The 15,000-nt window shown below is 33.2% G+C and overlaps 2 protein-coding genes across 10 annotated transcripts in view; both read right to left on the reverse strand.

Moving 5' to 3' along the window:
* Nucleotides 1–3,661, reverse strand: part of LOC124947447 (DDB1- and CUL4-associated factor 12 homolog) — a 6,283-nt gene extending 2,622 nt beyond the window's left edge. The window contains exons 1-8 of one of the 4 annotated variants that reach the window (XM_047489568.1): nucleotides 3,539–3,661; nucleotides 3,350–3,460; nucleotides 2,325–3,275; nucleotides 1,733–2,188; nucleotides 1,398–1,628; nucleotides 1,009–1,293; nucleotides 739–904; nucleotides 1–648 (exon numbers count right to left, since the gene is read on the reverse strand). The exon at nucleotides 1–648 is cut by the window's left edge and continues 2,622 nt beyond it. In XM_047489568.1, the coding sequence (XP_047345524.1) occupies nucleotides 493–648; nucleotides 739–904; nucleotides 1,009–1,293; nucleotides 1,398–1,628; nucleotides 1,733–2,188; nucleotides 2,325–2,410 (1,380 nt within the window). In that variant the 5' untranslated portion in view covers nucleotides 2,411–3,275; nucleotides 3,350–3,460; nucleotides 3,539–3,661 and the 3' untranslated portion in view covers nucleotides 1–492. Of the gene's footprint in view, nucleotides 649–738; nucleotides 905–1,008; nucleotides 1,294–1,397; nucleotides 1,629–1,732; nucleotides 2,189–2,324 lie in introns of all 4 variants that reach the window. The other 3 variants (XM_047489566.1, XM_047489567.1, XM_047489569.1) reach the window with 3 other exon arrangements.
* A 612-nt stretch (nucleotides 3,662–4,273) lies between these two features.
* The window catches only part of LOC124947446 (serine/arginine repetitive matrix protein 2), a 13,874-nt gene continuing 3,147 nt past the window's right edge, over nucleotides 4,274–15,000 (reverse strand). For 5 of the 6 annotated variants that reach the window (XM_047489563.1, XM_047489562.1, XM_047489560.1 and 2 more), the window contains 8 exons: nucleotides 14,777–15,000; nucleotides 13,497–13,735; nucleotides 7,840–13,330; nucleotides 7,295–7,730; nucleotides 7,108–7,205; nucleotides 6,909–7,037; nucleotides 6,644–6,777; nucleotides 4,274–6,525 (listed from right to left, as the gene is read on the reverse strand). The exon at nucleotides 14,777–15,000 is cut by the window's right edge and continues 289 nt beyond it. In XM_047489563.1, coding sequence (XP_047345519.1) covers nucleotides 6,507–6,525; nucleotides 6,644–6,777; nucleotides 6,909–7,037; nucleotides 7,108–7,205; nucleotides 7,295–7,730; nucleotides 7,840–13,330; nucleotides 13,497–13,735; nucleotides 14,777–15,000 — 6,770 coding nt within the window. In that variant the 3' untranslated portion in view covers nucleotides 4,274–6,506. The remainder of the gene's footprint in view (nucleotides 6,526–6,643; nucleotides 6,778–6,908; nucleotides 7,038–7,107; nucleotides 7,206–7,294; nucleotides 7,731–7,839; nucleotides 13,331–13,496; nucleotides 13,736–14,776) is intronic. The other variant, XM_047489565.1, reaches the window with a different exon arrangement.

A 15,000-nucleotide genomic window follows, 5' to 3' on the forward strand; every position in this document is an offset into this window, starting at 1 on the left:
GATAGTCATACAATAGGAGCAAATATGACCAATCCAGGCCTAAATTACTTGTTATCTAGCTGCACGATGAAAAATCGATAGGTTATAATTTTACTTTAGTTTAATAAAGAGCTAGTGCAGTATAATAAGTGCTTACAGTATAATATCTCAGCCAATTGCAGTACAAACAACATTAATAAAGGTCTATAAGGACATTGCGTTCAGATATATTCCTAACTATATTAATAAAATCTTGTTTACTTGATAAAATGTATGAGTAGATAAGCGAGTATGAAGATATTTATCCAATTACGCATAATATATATGGCAGAAGAAAGCTTAAAGAATCAGTCATCTCCTTTTCATTTCTCTCACTTATCTTCCCATTTTATTTCAATATCTTGATATCGTAATGCACCCACCATGTTATAAATATGAAATTTGTCATATTTATTTTTATATTAATAAAGTCGAATGATAATCTAGTTTATTTCATTAAATCCTCATATATTTTCATTGCCACAATCCTGCATAATTTCCATACAAATTTGCGGGAAGTGGTCCACCAGCAGTAAATAATCGTGTACCTGATGCATCATAACAATGGGTATAGATAGCTGGTGTATATTTAACATTTTGGAAACCATCTATATATTCCTCATCTGGAAACTAATTCACCCAAATAAAAGATATTATTATAAGATATTTTTTTTTTTTTTTTTTTATTAAGCAATTAAACAAAAGTATTTGCAAACTCACTACATATCCTTTTGAGGCCTTCAATACGACAGTCCTATTAGAATTGATAGATGATTCAAGGTATTTCTGAGCTCTGACATCATAGAACATAAGCATTCCAAGTCCTGTCCCAATTGTTAAAACTGACCCTTGAAAACTAGCCGATCGAATACCACAGCCACTATATCTGTTTAGAAAAAAAAAAAAAAGAAAAAAAAAAACAATTTGGTTATGGTTATCTGTGAATGTGCAATACACATCCTAAAATATCCTTAAGTTATTATACTTTACCTCGAGGGTATCTTTTTAATTGGCTGTAAAGTTCTTGCATCTAATAATAAAGTATAAGAACGACAACCAACCGCGTAAACACCATCATCTTGTACAGCTAAGCAAACATTTTCTTGACAAGCTGGTAACTTCCGTGATATTTTTTGTTTAAAGGTATCAGCAGACCAGATATGTATGAAACTATTTAAAGATAGGGCAGCTATCTCGTTATATGCTTTATTAAAAGCAAGTGCTCGAACCTTCTGAGCTGATCTACATTCCTTCACGCATAAAGGTTGAATTAATCTATAATACAGATAAAAAAAAATTTATGAACAGTATTGCTAGAAGCCAAGAGAGTTTATTCATACCAATAAAATATTATCTTTTATATAATATTTTCAATCAACCTGTGTGTAGGCACATCTGCTTTATCAGGTGCTTCAGCCAGATCGCTATCAATCCGCCATAAAGCCATTTTTGTATCTCTAGAGCCAGACACTAAAAATTCATCATCTAGCCAACACATATCAAAAACCCAATCTCTGTGACCAGATTCCCCGACGCAAACAGGATCCAAAGTTGGCAATCTATATATTGCTATTTCATTGCTGTTTCTGGCTCCAGTAGACAGAAGAGTCCTATAAGAATGTTATGCTAACAGAACAGACGCAATGACCTGGTACAGACAAGTAATAGCAACATATACTAATATTGAAGATATTAATTAAATTTAGATGATTACCTAGAAGGATTAATTTGAACAGAGTGTATACCACATTGCTGTTCAGGAAGAGGACCTCCACCTGGATTTAACTGCCTTCCATGAAGAGAAGGTATTTGATCTAATTTCTGTGTTGCTACATCATAAACCATCAGTTTATTACATTTTGTACCAAAGACGACTTGTCTATCGCTCAACCATTGCGAACAAAATACTTTATTCATGTTATTTAAGCTAACTGAGTATTCTTTGAATAGGTCATGTGTTAGTATATGTCTCGAGCCATATTCCTGATTAATTTTTCGTACTTCCTTAGTATTGGTTTCTCGTGCACGTACATAGTCCACAAAATTAAAAGACGTTCTTAGAAACTGTCTACCTTCTGTGATGGTTTCACTTTCATCGTCGCTCGATTCATAACATACAAAATCTTCAGGTTTATCTGGTTTCCTGTTTCTTTCTAGTCGTAAAGCTAATCTATATAATATAATATATATATATATGCATATATATATATATATATATATATATATATATATATATAACAAATCTCACAATATCAATATAATATATGAACAAACAATAAGAATATAAAAAAAATAAATTTATTTACCGTCTAGCACGACGTTCTTCCAATCTAGTTCCACTTGCACACGGTGGATGCCTTCCATAAACAGTCATTCTTTGTGTTTCAGCCATTATTTATAAATTATTTAATAATACCTATATGATCTGTAAAGAGAATTACTATTCTCAAACTTTTTTTATCCTTTCTAGAATGTTTAAAAACACGATAATTATGTTTCCTTATTTCTAAGAACACAAGGATTGATTATATCACACTTTATGTATTTAAGTATTATTAAATATAAGAGCAGTCTCGTGGAACTTATATCTGTCACATCTAATGACAATATATTCGTCTTTTACAATTATTTATTTCTCTTATATTAGTTGCAAACATTTGCTTGCTGATTTTTTCTTTTTTTCTTTTTTTTTTCGTCACAGGATTATTCCTTTGCCTTTTTTTTCCCTTTACTTATTTATGATACAGTTCTATGCGTTATGAACAAAGAATATACCCCAATGAAATCGTCTTTTTTTTTTTCTCTCTTGTCAAATTCCTCCTTATTTCAGAGCATTGAAAAAGTTGGAAAAACTTTAATATCTTATATGCTCGTTTAAACATATAACATGCTATGCCAAAATGTTCGTATTTTCACTGTTCACACAAATAGTAACTTTCTTCAAAGTCAAAATGAAACACTTGTGTAATAGATGATTTTTATAAATCTTTCTTGAACGTCGTCGATCTGTCGAATTATATCTTATCGTAGAAAGTGTTTTGAAAATCGTTCACCGATGATTAAAAACGTGCATCTAGTCCCATTTTATTTGAAGAAAATATAGATAATTGGAAGAAATAACTGCTAAATCAATCGAGCTCGAGTATAGTCGCTCGTTGCCTAATCGACTTCCAGGTTCCTCGTACGCGCGTTTCTTTTCATAATAATTAAAATTTTCTGCATTTAATAGACGACGACCTTACCGATCTTGTAAATCTCTGCAAAAGACAAATGAAGAAGTGCACGAGAAGCCGACAAAATACATGATAAGCGAGACTTTTCGAGAACCAACCAACTAATATACCGCCATGTTGAACGCAATAGGTCGGACAAGTTCTGTTCGAAGCAACCGTTTAACAAAATATTTTTGTATTTTTTCTCTCTGTCAGCCATAATCCATTAACTAGAAATAAACAATGAAAATGAGAATCGATTCATTCGATATAATTTGGTAATCAGGTGTGATAAAATAATTATTAACTATTAATTAGATTGATTTTATCGCATGTCAACATCGCCTGTTCCCCCCTCTACGTTAGATTATTACAGCTGACGACGAAGAAACGCCGTCTAGCTATATGAAATTTCTTCTGAACTTTGCTTAAGATTTATAGACCGTCGATAAAATAAGTCGTACGGTAAAAAAAAAAAAAAAAAAAAAAAGAACAAAACAAAAAACAACAAAAAGAAAAAAAAGAAGAAGAAAAAAGAAAGAAAAAAAAAGGAAATAAATTAATAAGGAAATTTAAGAACAAGAAAAAAAGAACTTTTTCTTTCTTTTTTTGTTTTTATTTACAAAATATTCGCAATCATAAATGACAAATAATATTCCAATCGTTTCAATTTTCACTTGACTATCAAATATTGAATCCTGTTATAGATTATTATATTTTTTGCGATATTAAAAAGTAAAATAATTATTTCGACAATGAAAATATTTGTTCATAATTGATGAAATTTCATTATCATTTTTGTCACGCTCTATGTTATCAACAGAAAGAAATTTTTATAGGAATTAAAAATCAATTATAAAATTGTTTCGACGAGAGCTAATAATCTTTTTAGGTTATATTATTATTGAAAAAGAAAAGAGAGAATACAGCCAATTAGCTCAATAGTACTTGCGTTGTATTACAATGACACCACGAATATTACATCGCAAGTAATATTGATTGCCCGAGTCTCACCACGTGGAGGTTGCTGCTTACGGAGACCCTTAGTTCTTGTAATAAGACGATCAAAATTATAATTAATTAAGAATTCGAAAATTTCTGATGTGTGAGAATAACTTTGGAAAATTTATTGATGATTTTAGTATACGATAAATCAAATGATTCTTCAAAATGGATGACTTATTGATCCAAGAATTCGATTGGTTTAAATGCTGACTATGTATTTTATATTATTAAATAAAAATATCGTTCACAGGACCTATAAAATTTTACGTTTTTTTTTGTACACGTAATTTTTATCCAGTTTTTTTCTTTTTTTTTTTGTTAAGTTCCAACTGAATATTCAAAAAGTAGATAATGAATAAAGAAATATTTTAATAACGACGATTGTTTTACAAGTCTGTTTAAATGTAACTATCATGGTAGCTATAATCTGATTGGTTGATCGTTTACCCGCGATAATAGAATAATTATGAATACTCCGTGACAACGTCCAATCGAACATAATTTTGTAAAGAATAAATAATATTAGGACGATTTATCGATATTAAATGTTTTATTTTTTGTCATTTATTTTCGCTCATTTATATATACATTATTATATTTAGTACAAAAATGTTCATGCACATACTGTCCATATGAAACAGTTTCTACATGTACCAGTGAATAGAGATAAAGATTCATTTGTAATAGTGTAAAGTGTGGATTTATGAATTTTTATTTTCTAATCAAACACATTCCACATACTTAACGTATAATGTAAATCGCAAGAGGATTCAGAAATTTTAATGTCATCTTAGAACGTACAAAATCTACTGATCTCTCACTTTGATGAAATTAAAAATAAATTTTGAAATATGTAATATAACTGTAGATTAATTAATTAATTAATGTAATTTTGTTGTTGTATGTGATAGATAAAATATGTGTTTTCAGATACTTAGGAAATGAAATATACAATTTTGTGATTAGCTTTCCTCTATAACTTATTTTAATAAACATAACCTCACCCACATATAGATTTTGATAATCTGTTATTGCAAGAAGCAGAGACTTTCTTTATATAAATAACATCATCTTTCCATGAACAAACACATATCTTATTTGAGATAGATGTCATTTAATAGCTTTATTATGGTGCACGTTCCTTTAATCTTCATCGCGTTGAATGCACATTTTGAATAACAGAATGTGACTATGCAAAGTTTGTATTGCATTTATTTAAAAGATTTGCATAAGATAGTGTAGGAAAATATGTCAATATTGTAATACGAATGTGAGATACAACAGATTATATATCTTACTTTGAAGTAAAACAAATGAATATAATTTTTATCTCAAATGAAATATATTTAATGTGTGAAAGTAAAAACATTGATTTTCTATTAGATCCGTATATTAGACGTTTTGAAGTTCTATACACGATCTTATTTACATCATGAATTTGTTAACCAACGAACATGTATATATCGGTGTAAGCCATTTATTCATATTGTTCACAATGAAGTTGTAATGTAAATGAAATCTTTCATTTCCTAATTTGTTGGAAATAAAATCGTATGAAAAACTTCCAGGACACAGGCCATTTCTTATTCGTAATAATATAATTAGCTTAAAAATCTAATAATTTTACATCAGGCTATACAGAAATTACCGGCCAATTTACTTCCTCTCCCATAAATAGCGACACGAATATCTTGAGCATTTTATTCTCATCATGTGTTGCGAGTATGAACGCATATTTAAATATGACCTTATTTTACACTCCCTAGTCTTAAATGTAGATCATAATAATGGTCTGCATTCATAACACATACGCGTGTAGAAATGCTAGTATCATCTATGTCGATACAAACAAAGATACTAAGAGAACGATCATAGATTTTCCAAATGTGCAGCTTGAATATAGACCATGATGTCTACACATTGAACTTCATAATATTCTATTATATTGAACTCCGTCGTTCATGTCTGTGTGTGTGTGTGTGTGTGCGCGCGTGTGTATGTGTCTGAGTGTGTGTGTGTATGTGTTTGTGTGTGTGCGTGCGTGTATGTTTGTTTGTAAAGAATTACGTAGATAAATAAAAATATTACGCTTAAAATTAGTGAATTAAGTATGTACACATAATACACATTATTCGGTGGTTGTGATGGAGTGTGGATACCCAAAAACACAGACTCACTTACAACCCGGACGATAAAATGTGCTTAATCGCGATTTACGGAGAGGCCTACGACTTAAGAAATTGTTCATGCACTAACATTTCCAACATATGATCAACTCCACAGCGTTTTCCTGGAGAACGTTAAATAAGGACAATACATTAATATATACTTTTACTGACCGAGATCTCGAGTTTCAATACACACTATTGTTGTAGTCAATATATTATTAATAACAATGTGTGACTTACGCCGGTTTCGAGGCCTTTGATGTTGAAGTCAAAGATACTTTTTGTTTTTTACTGTTTCGAAGTTTTTTCACATATGCCTCTATTAAATGAGCTATCTTCTTAGGATTGATTTCTCCCGTTTTGTTATGGCATATCTACAAATGAAAGGAATAAACGTTTCATTGTTTTTTTTTTTTTTTTTTTTTTTTTTTTTTATATATATATATTGTATAGAAATTTCATAGTTATATTTTATTGACAATATCTCTTTTATAATCACATTTACCTTCGGTACAGCTTTTCGCATAATATCCTTATATTCTTCCTTTGTAACATGCTTTTTGGTATAATGTGGCTTTAACACTAACTTTACTTCTTCTACGACTCTTTCTTGACGATTTAATTTCTTCAAGAACTATAACGTATGCTTAATGCGTGATCATGAAATTAATAAAAAGTTCATAATAATAAATTAGATTACAAACCTTATCTTTCACTTGCATTTCTACCGCAGAACTAGGAAGATCATCCAAAATTTGAAGTTGATTTTCGTCCATCCGCACTCCGACTTTTGGATTGGTAGCTAAAATAATGAAATTTTATAACAAAACATTTGATTTCTTCTATATTGAATAATCATCTTATATAAAATGTATTCGCATGATTACGTACATTTCTTCTTCTTTTCAGTAGGTTTTTTACTCCTATTTTTACTAACTGCCTTTGGAGGCGGTCCTGCTGCAAACAACGCATCAAAAGCATCTTTCTTCTCTGTACTTTTATTTGGCTTAGATGCATTATTCTTATTATTTGTGATGACTGGCTGAATAGAAGGACTATTATAATTTCCTGGACTAGGTGGATCGAACATGCCATCGCTTAAACTCGATCCTGGCGAATAAGGCGAAGACATATCGACAGCATCGTTGGTCACTTCCATTATTACATCGCTGCCATTTTGTCCCATGGTAGAACTGTTTTTATTTTGATTAGATTTGGAAGCACGCGTTAATGTAGACTTTGTACTATTAGTAAAGATGTTAGGAAGTTGCGGTCTATCGCTTGTACGTTGTTGCTTCATTTGATTACTTGGTGAAATGCGATTTGACTGGAGGGATCAGATTTATAACATAAATATTAGTAGAATATTATGTATGTATATATATATATATATATAAAAGAGAAAAAGGTATATAAAGGTAATGTATGATATATACCTGTATCAAATTACGTTGACTTGTATTAGGTGTGCTAGTACTAAATCCAGTGCTTCTTTGTACTGCAGCAGCAACAGTCGCCAAAACAGGATTAATAGTAGCAAATGGATTACTCGTAGATTGTGCATTTTGTTGATTCTGTTGTACTTTTGGTGGACTACTACATGATTGTACCGTATCCGTTTGGCTTTCCGCTACCGGCGATGAATCTCTTTTCGGTGATGCTCTTTTAATCGTAACCATTGAGATTATTTTCGGCTTTTCAAGTTGTTTCTCTTGCGTAGGTTGATCTTGTTGCTGCATAGGTTCGTCAGGCATCAAGGTGATGTCGGCGGCATCATGACTTCTCGGTGAATTTCTTTGACTTTTGTCTCTTTCATCGTTCGACGTAGCTTCTTGACTAACATCAGGAGTCGGTGATCGAGATTTCGTGGGATCGAATGGATCATAAGCATCGGGAGAGGTTGGGGGTGAAGTAGGTGGATCCGGTGGTGTGTTGGGACCAATTTTCAATCGCAACTCTAATTCCTCTTGAGCTCTCATTTCAAGTTCCTCCTCGACTCTTTCATCCATTTCCTCTTCCTCTTCTTCCAATAAAGGATTCATCATGGAAGGTCTGAGATTGCTCGTTTGCTTATTTATTGAAAATTTAATTTGCGGTTCGGGGGGTGTCTTTGGCCCTTGTGAAACGAATTGCTCGCGAGGAGGAGATGCCTGTGGCGGACATTGTTCCGGAGTAGCAACCTCCTGTGCCTGTTTGTCATCGTCATCGCTTAAAACTATAACGTCGCGAGGAGAAGGAGTTTGTTCTCGGAAAGGTGATTGGTCCAGATCGATTACAGCCACGGGTTTCTTGGTAGCTGCGATTTCTGCTGCCTTCGATTTCTTCTTCTTTTCTTTTTTCCCTTTGGGTGATTTCGAACGTTTAGCTTTCGTCTTATCCTTCTTTGATCTTTTAGGTGGTGCTGCTGCAGCTGCCACAGCTGCCGCTGCCGCTGCTTCCGCTTGTATCGGTTCTCTACGTCTACGTTTTAAAGGTTGTATAAGCGGAATAGTTTCGGGTAGCTCAGGTGCGCTAGTCTGATTAGCTTCGTTCTCTTTGTTAAAGCATACGCTGACTAAAATATTGTCACCACTAGCGAAGACTTCTTTAGACGGCGGTGGAGTTCTATTTCTCTTAGTTTTCCTTCGTTTTTCAGGTTCCTTCGATTTCTTACTCTCTTTCCTTCGTTCCTTCTTCTTCTTCTTAATAGCTTCCTTATTAGTTAGAATAACAGTTAAATTTTTAGGCGGTACCGATACGCTATCCAGGACAGAAGGTGGTGACCATTCACGTGATGGTAAAGGTTCGGGTTGAGTATGAGATGGTGTCTTTGATCTTGATCTGGACCACGACGGTGTCCATTCGGCGCTCCAAGATTCACGCTCATCGCGTTCCCGTGAAAAATGTTGATTATGTTCTATCGGTTTCTCATTGATCTGTTCCCAATTTCTACTACGATCACGTTCACGCGAACAAGATCTACCTTTCGATCGTGATCTACTGGCGGGCTTTCTTTTGTTGTGCCTCTTCTCTCGTGATTTCGACGTTGCTTTAGGAGATCTAGAACGTGATCTCTTACGATTTCTCGATCGACTCCTCGACTTGTATTTCTTCAATTTTCCTTTCCTTCTGGTACGAGATCTCGAGAGCGATCTTCTTCGCGATCTTCGCCTTGGCGATAAGGATCGACGTTTCCGCGAAGTTGATCTTGATCTTGATCTTCTCCTAGAGATCGAACGTTTTCTTGATAAAGATCGTTTTCTTGACAAAGATCGTTTTCTTGATAAAGATCGTCTTCTAGAGAGGGATCTTCTCCTTGGTGATCTACGCCGAGATCGAGATAACGATCTCCTCGACACGGATCTACCGCCTGCCTTCGAATAAGATCTTCGTTCTCTCGACCATGATCTATGAAGTCTAACTCTAGATCTACTTCTCGATCGTAATCTCGAGTAAGAACGACTTCTACGATCCCTGGAACGTGACATGCGACTCGATAAACTGCGACTTCTGGTTCTACTTCGTGATTTTTCTCTGATATCTCTACCGTACTCGTCCTTCTTAGGTCTAGCGGGCTTCTCAGCGACGATTTTCCTAACGTCATATCTTGGCAATTCTTTCCTTTTTTCTTTTTTCTTCGTAATTTCCTTCGCCTTCTTTTTCGTTTTCTCCTTATCCTTATCCTTTTCCTTCTCTTTATCTTTATCCTTATCCTTATCCTTGTCCTTTTCCTTTTCTTTCGATTTTGATCTCTTGTCCTTATCACGATACTGTCTCTCCTTCGTACTTTTCGAAATTTTCTTCCATGCGACATGATTGTCGGAAGATATATTTTCTTTATTCTTCTCTACGTCCTTACCCTTTTCTTTCTTCTCCTTTTTTTTCTTCTTCTTACCTTCCTCATCCTTATCCTTCGGCTTTTCATTCTCCTTCATGGCTAGTTTACTGTCGTCCAATATCTCCCCTTCCTCCATATCCTTTTCCTTTCTAATATTAGAAACGGTTAGTTCGTCTTCGAAGTTCATTGCTTCATCCGTTTCCGATATCGCTTCGGTTCCTAAACCAGCATAATCTGCTGGTGTCCTACATCCATCTAAATCATCGTTCGTTTTATCCTTGGTCGGTGTAATCGGTTCCAAACCACTTTCAAACGGCGCTAAAGATTCGTGACATCGATCGTTTACAGGTAATTCATCTTTGCACGGTGTGTATGCACCATCGGAATCCCAAGTATGTTGATCCAAATTATCTCCCAATAATTGTTGTGTATTTTCCTTTTCAATGGGAAAACGTTCGTCGTCGTCATCGGTACGAAAAGAAAGGCTACTCTTTCTACATTGTCTATTAGAACTATTTAAATCTTCGTTATCGCTGAATTCTCTGCTTCTATCTTCCTTCTCACTTTCTAAATCGCTATCACCAGCGGTACTTCTCAAATTTTCTTTCGTCAATGAGCCAATTTTATTAGTTTTCAATTTATTCGAATTACCCTTTAAATTGTCACTTTGATACTCCCATTGGATTTTTCTAAAACAAGCTGTTTCGTTTCTTCCATCGTCGTCGTCGTCGTCGTCTCTTTGATTTGGACTATCCTTTCTAACATTTAAATCATCAACTTTATCTTCGATATATTCTGCACTTAACTCATTACTGTCTAATTTTTTAGGTGATGATTCCAGAGTATCAGCGATAGAAATAATCGTGTCAGAACTTTTTTCCGTAATATCAATAACCGGTTGCAAAGTAACATTATCCTTTTGTTCATTATCAATGTCGCTAGTTTTACAACTTTTGTCAGTATCATTCTCTGATATTTTGTTTTCTTGAATAGGAAACTTTTCTTTATCCACTTTGTCGGTATGCCTTTCTACATCATCCTGTTCACTGTGACTTTGATTTTTGCATGTATCTATTATCTTTTCTTTATTATTATTTATTTGCGTTAACTTTTGCACTCCCTCGTCATCCCCTTGATCCTTTAATTTCGATTTTTCATTATCTTTTAAATCACCCTTCGCCGTATCTTTAATTCCATTTTTCTCTTTGACAGAATCTGTCTCAATAGATTTCGTTTCTTTTTCGACATCTTTCTTTTGATCAGCTTTCGTTTTTAATTTGTCAGATGATTGTTTCTCATTGTGTAATTTTTTTTCTTCAACTTCATCCGGAATATCATCGAGATCGTCGTATAAACTATTTAATTTATTATTAAGTTTAAATTTACTACCGATCTTAAATGTTATTTTACTTCTAGATTCATGCGACAATTTTTTAGGTATTATTTTAGTAAATGGTTTTCTTTCTCTCTGTAACGATTTCACATAAGAATCCGACGGTTCTGGAATTTCAGCCAAGTCGCAAGCTTGAACGTCTCCAACTATAACGTCATCATCGTCAGGTATATTCGGTGGAAGCGGTGGTGGTTCCAATGGTCCAATTTGTTGCGACAATTCTTGTTCCGTATGTCTAGCAACATCCATCGTTTGTGACGAATAAATCGATAAATTAGGACAATCCACTTGCGAATCGTCGTCGTCGTCGTCGTCGTAAGCCGTCAAACGAATATCAGATCTTACATTTTGAACTGTCGCTTGTTGTATATTTTGACAAGTAGGAACTGCTTGTGAAAAAGTTGATGGTACTTGTGGAGGATCCGAAGGTATCGGTATATCGTAACTATTTATTATAGATGGATCTTTTTCACTATTTTTGTTGCGAGTACTATCATTACTATCACTATCGGCTGTGAATGGATCATATTTATCACCACTTTGTAATTCCTTATTTGCATCATCTTTATGAGAGTCATCAATAACTAATTCTTGATCACTATCATTGTCTTTATCACTTTTAGAGTTATCATCAAAATCTAGCAATTCGGAAGGTGGTTCGGGGGGTGGTAACAAAACCATTCCGCTATTATTGTGACAAGGATCTTGAACGTCATATCCGGATTTGTTCGTAGTATCTATGTCACAATAAATATCACAGTCATCGTTATCTTGTCTTATTAAAGATGTAGAGGCAGTTTCAATAACGTTAAAATTGTCTCGTTCTCCTTGAAAATTTCTTGACATATCATCAGAAAGATTTGGAGGTAGATTTTGCGCGTGTTGTGGCCGTATCCCTGGCCCTAATGGAGGAGGGCCCACCGGTGGTCCAGGCATGCGTAATTGTGGCCTCGACCTTGGAAATCTTTCAGGAGGAAAACCAGGTCTTTCGAAACCGTCTGTAAAGGTAAACGGCGTCCTTTCTGGAGCAGGAAATCGAAACCTTTCATTTCGGAAATGTTGAGGATTACGATTTCTAAATGGCGGATTACTTCCAAACATAGGCGGACCTCCGCAATGATCAAAGTTCTGATTGTAATATCCTGGTGATCGGAAATCTCGATGGCCAAAATTATCCCTCGCATCCGATCCACCATAACCATGTCGACCTCCACCTGAGAGAGATTCTCTACCACCATAACTTTGTCCACCATGACGATTGTTGTCACGATAACCACCACGAAAATTTCCTCTATTACCTCCTCCACAGGGATTATTATACAAGGGAGCTTGCATAATGTTATTTGGATTAACATTAGATAAATCTAAAGGTGTATCAGAATTTTTTATGACTTGCTTATGACGATCAATGTGCTCTTTTTCTTTTTTGGGACTTTCATTGTTATTAATGCTGTGCTTATTTGTATGTTCACTATCACTTATATGTAAAGTTCCATTAGCCTTAAGAATAACATTGTTTTTCTTTCGCGAGTGCCATAGTTCTTGGCTATTGATAATACTGCCTAAAACATCCACTGTATCTTGTACTTCCAAATTGTTAAGAGGATTGGCAATGCCTTTTACAGCCACGTGCCTTCTAGTTGATGCGACTATAGAGCGTCTTTGAATGCTAACTACGGGGCCATCGCCGATTGAACCAAACTGCTCATCCTCAGATCTAATTAGAAATAATAATAAAAATATGAGTAATTAAATCAGATCATTACTTTCTTTATATAGATTTTTCCTCTTGACTGACATATATACACATATATATATATATATATATATATATATATATATATATATTTAATAAGAATAAAATTGATAATAATTTCACTCACCCAGGTGGACTATATTCTAATCCAAGATTCTCCCCAAAAAGACTAACTTGAGGAATAAAAGCATTATATCTATCATTGATAATTGATCGATTGGAAATAGGTTGTTGAGGTTTTATGATAGTCGTCGATGGATTATTTTTGATTGGTACAATTCCTAAAATTTTACTTAATCTTCTTTTAACTGTACGATTACTAGCTAACACAGAAGACACAGTACGTGCACGTTTCTGTTTCCACTTCTGTAACAAACAAATCATTATCATGTTTATTCATATAAATATCCTGTATTCTCGAAAGAAATGCAAAATAATGAAATCCATCTCATTTTCCAAATAATCTTCATAATATTTTTCTACAATCAATTTTACAGATAATATTAGAAGAATAATTTCAACTATGCTTACAAATAATATTTCCGAGATATTACACACACACACACACACACATATATATATATATATATATATATATATATATATATATATATACATATAATATATACAATTATGAAATAAATCACATAGTTAAATATGTACGAAAAGTTCTGTTTCTTTGTTATATTTAGTATAATCTTAGCATAATCTTAGCATAATCTTAAACGAAACGAATAATTTTTTAATAATATTTATTAAAAAAAGAAAAAGAAAATGACATTATACGTACTTATTTTTTAATATAATTATTCCAGAACTTCACACACAGAGTAAGAATTTTTAGACAAAATTAAGTTTTAAACTTCAAGTGCCATTTTTGGTATATACTTTTAAATATTGCATCAAATATATGTATGAATAGTGAAGTCTGTTTTCTTTCTTTCGTTCTTTTTTTTTTGTTGTTTTTTGTTGTTTTTTTTTTTTTTTTTTTTTTTTTTTTTTTTTTTTATATATTATCTTAATTCTTTTATGAGATATGATAGAATCAGTATTAAAATCTCTAATTTTGTATAAACAATTTTGACTTTTAGTGTACAATTAATGAGTGGCAGAAAAAGTGTGCATAAATTTGTTTTGCTTTTATCTACAGTTAATATTATTATATTAATTTTCAAGCAAAATTAGAAAAAAAACCAAGTGCATCTAGTGAGAAAATTTGTTTATTTGTATAAATTAAGGACATTTGAGGCGTACATATAAAAAGGCCTGGATAAATGGATATGAAAGATGTTACGATGGCAATTGAATATGATACATTTTAATAGAAAGTATATGGAGCACAGGAATAATTACGAAAAACATAAATGTCATGTTAGTATTCTGCTCGATGAGAAATTAACAGTATACCTTGCGCGTTCTCTTTGTTCTTTTCTTAGACTTCCTTCGTGACGAGGCTGGTGCAACTTTAACATATGTAACAATTTCCTCCTCTTCTCCATCATCATTATATTCTGTAATTCGTACTTCTCGAACAAGAGTACCATTATTATTTGACGATCTCGTACGTTTTTTTGACTTTCTTTTAGCTGTTTTGCCTTTAGATTTAGATTTAGAATTGGACTTTGAAGTTA

Source organism: Vespa velutina, chromosome 3 (assembly GCF_912470025.1).
Source record: "Vespa velutina chromosome 3, iVesVel2.1, whole genome shotgun sequence".
In the NCBI taxonomy this organism is placed as follows: Eukaryota; Metazoa; Arthropoda; class Insecta; order Hymenoptera; family Vespidae; genus Vespa; species Vespa velutina.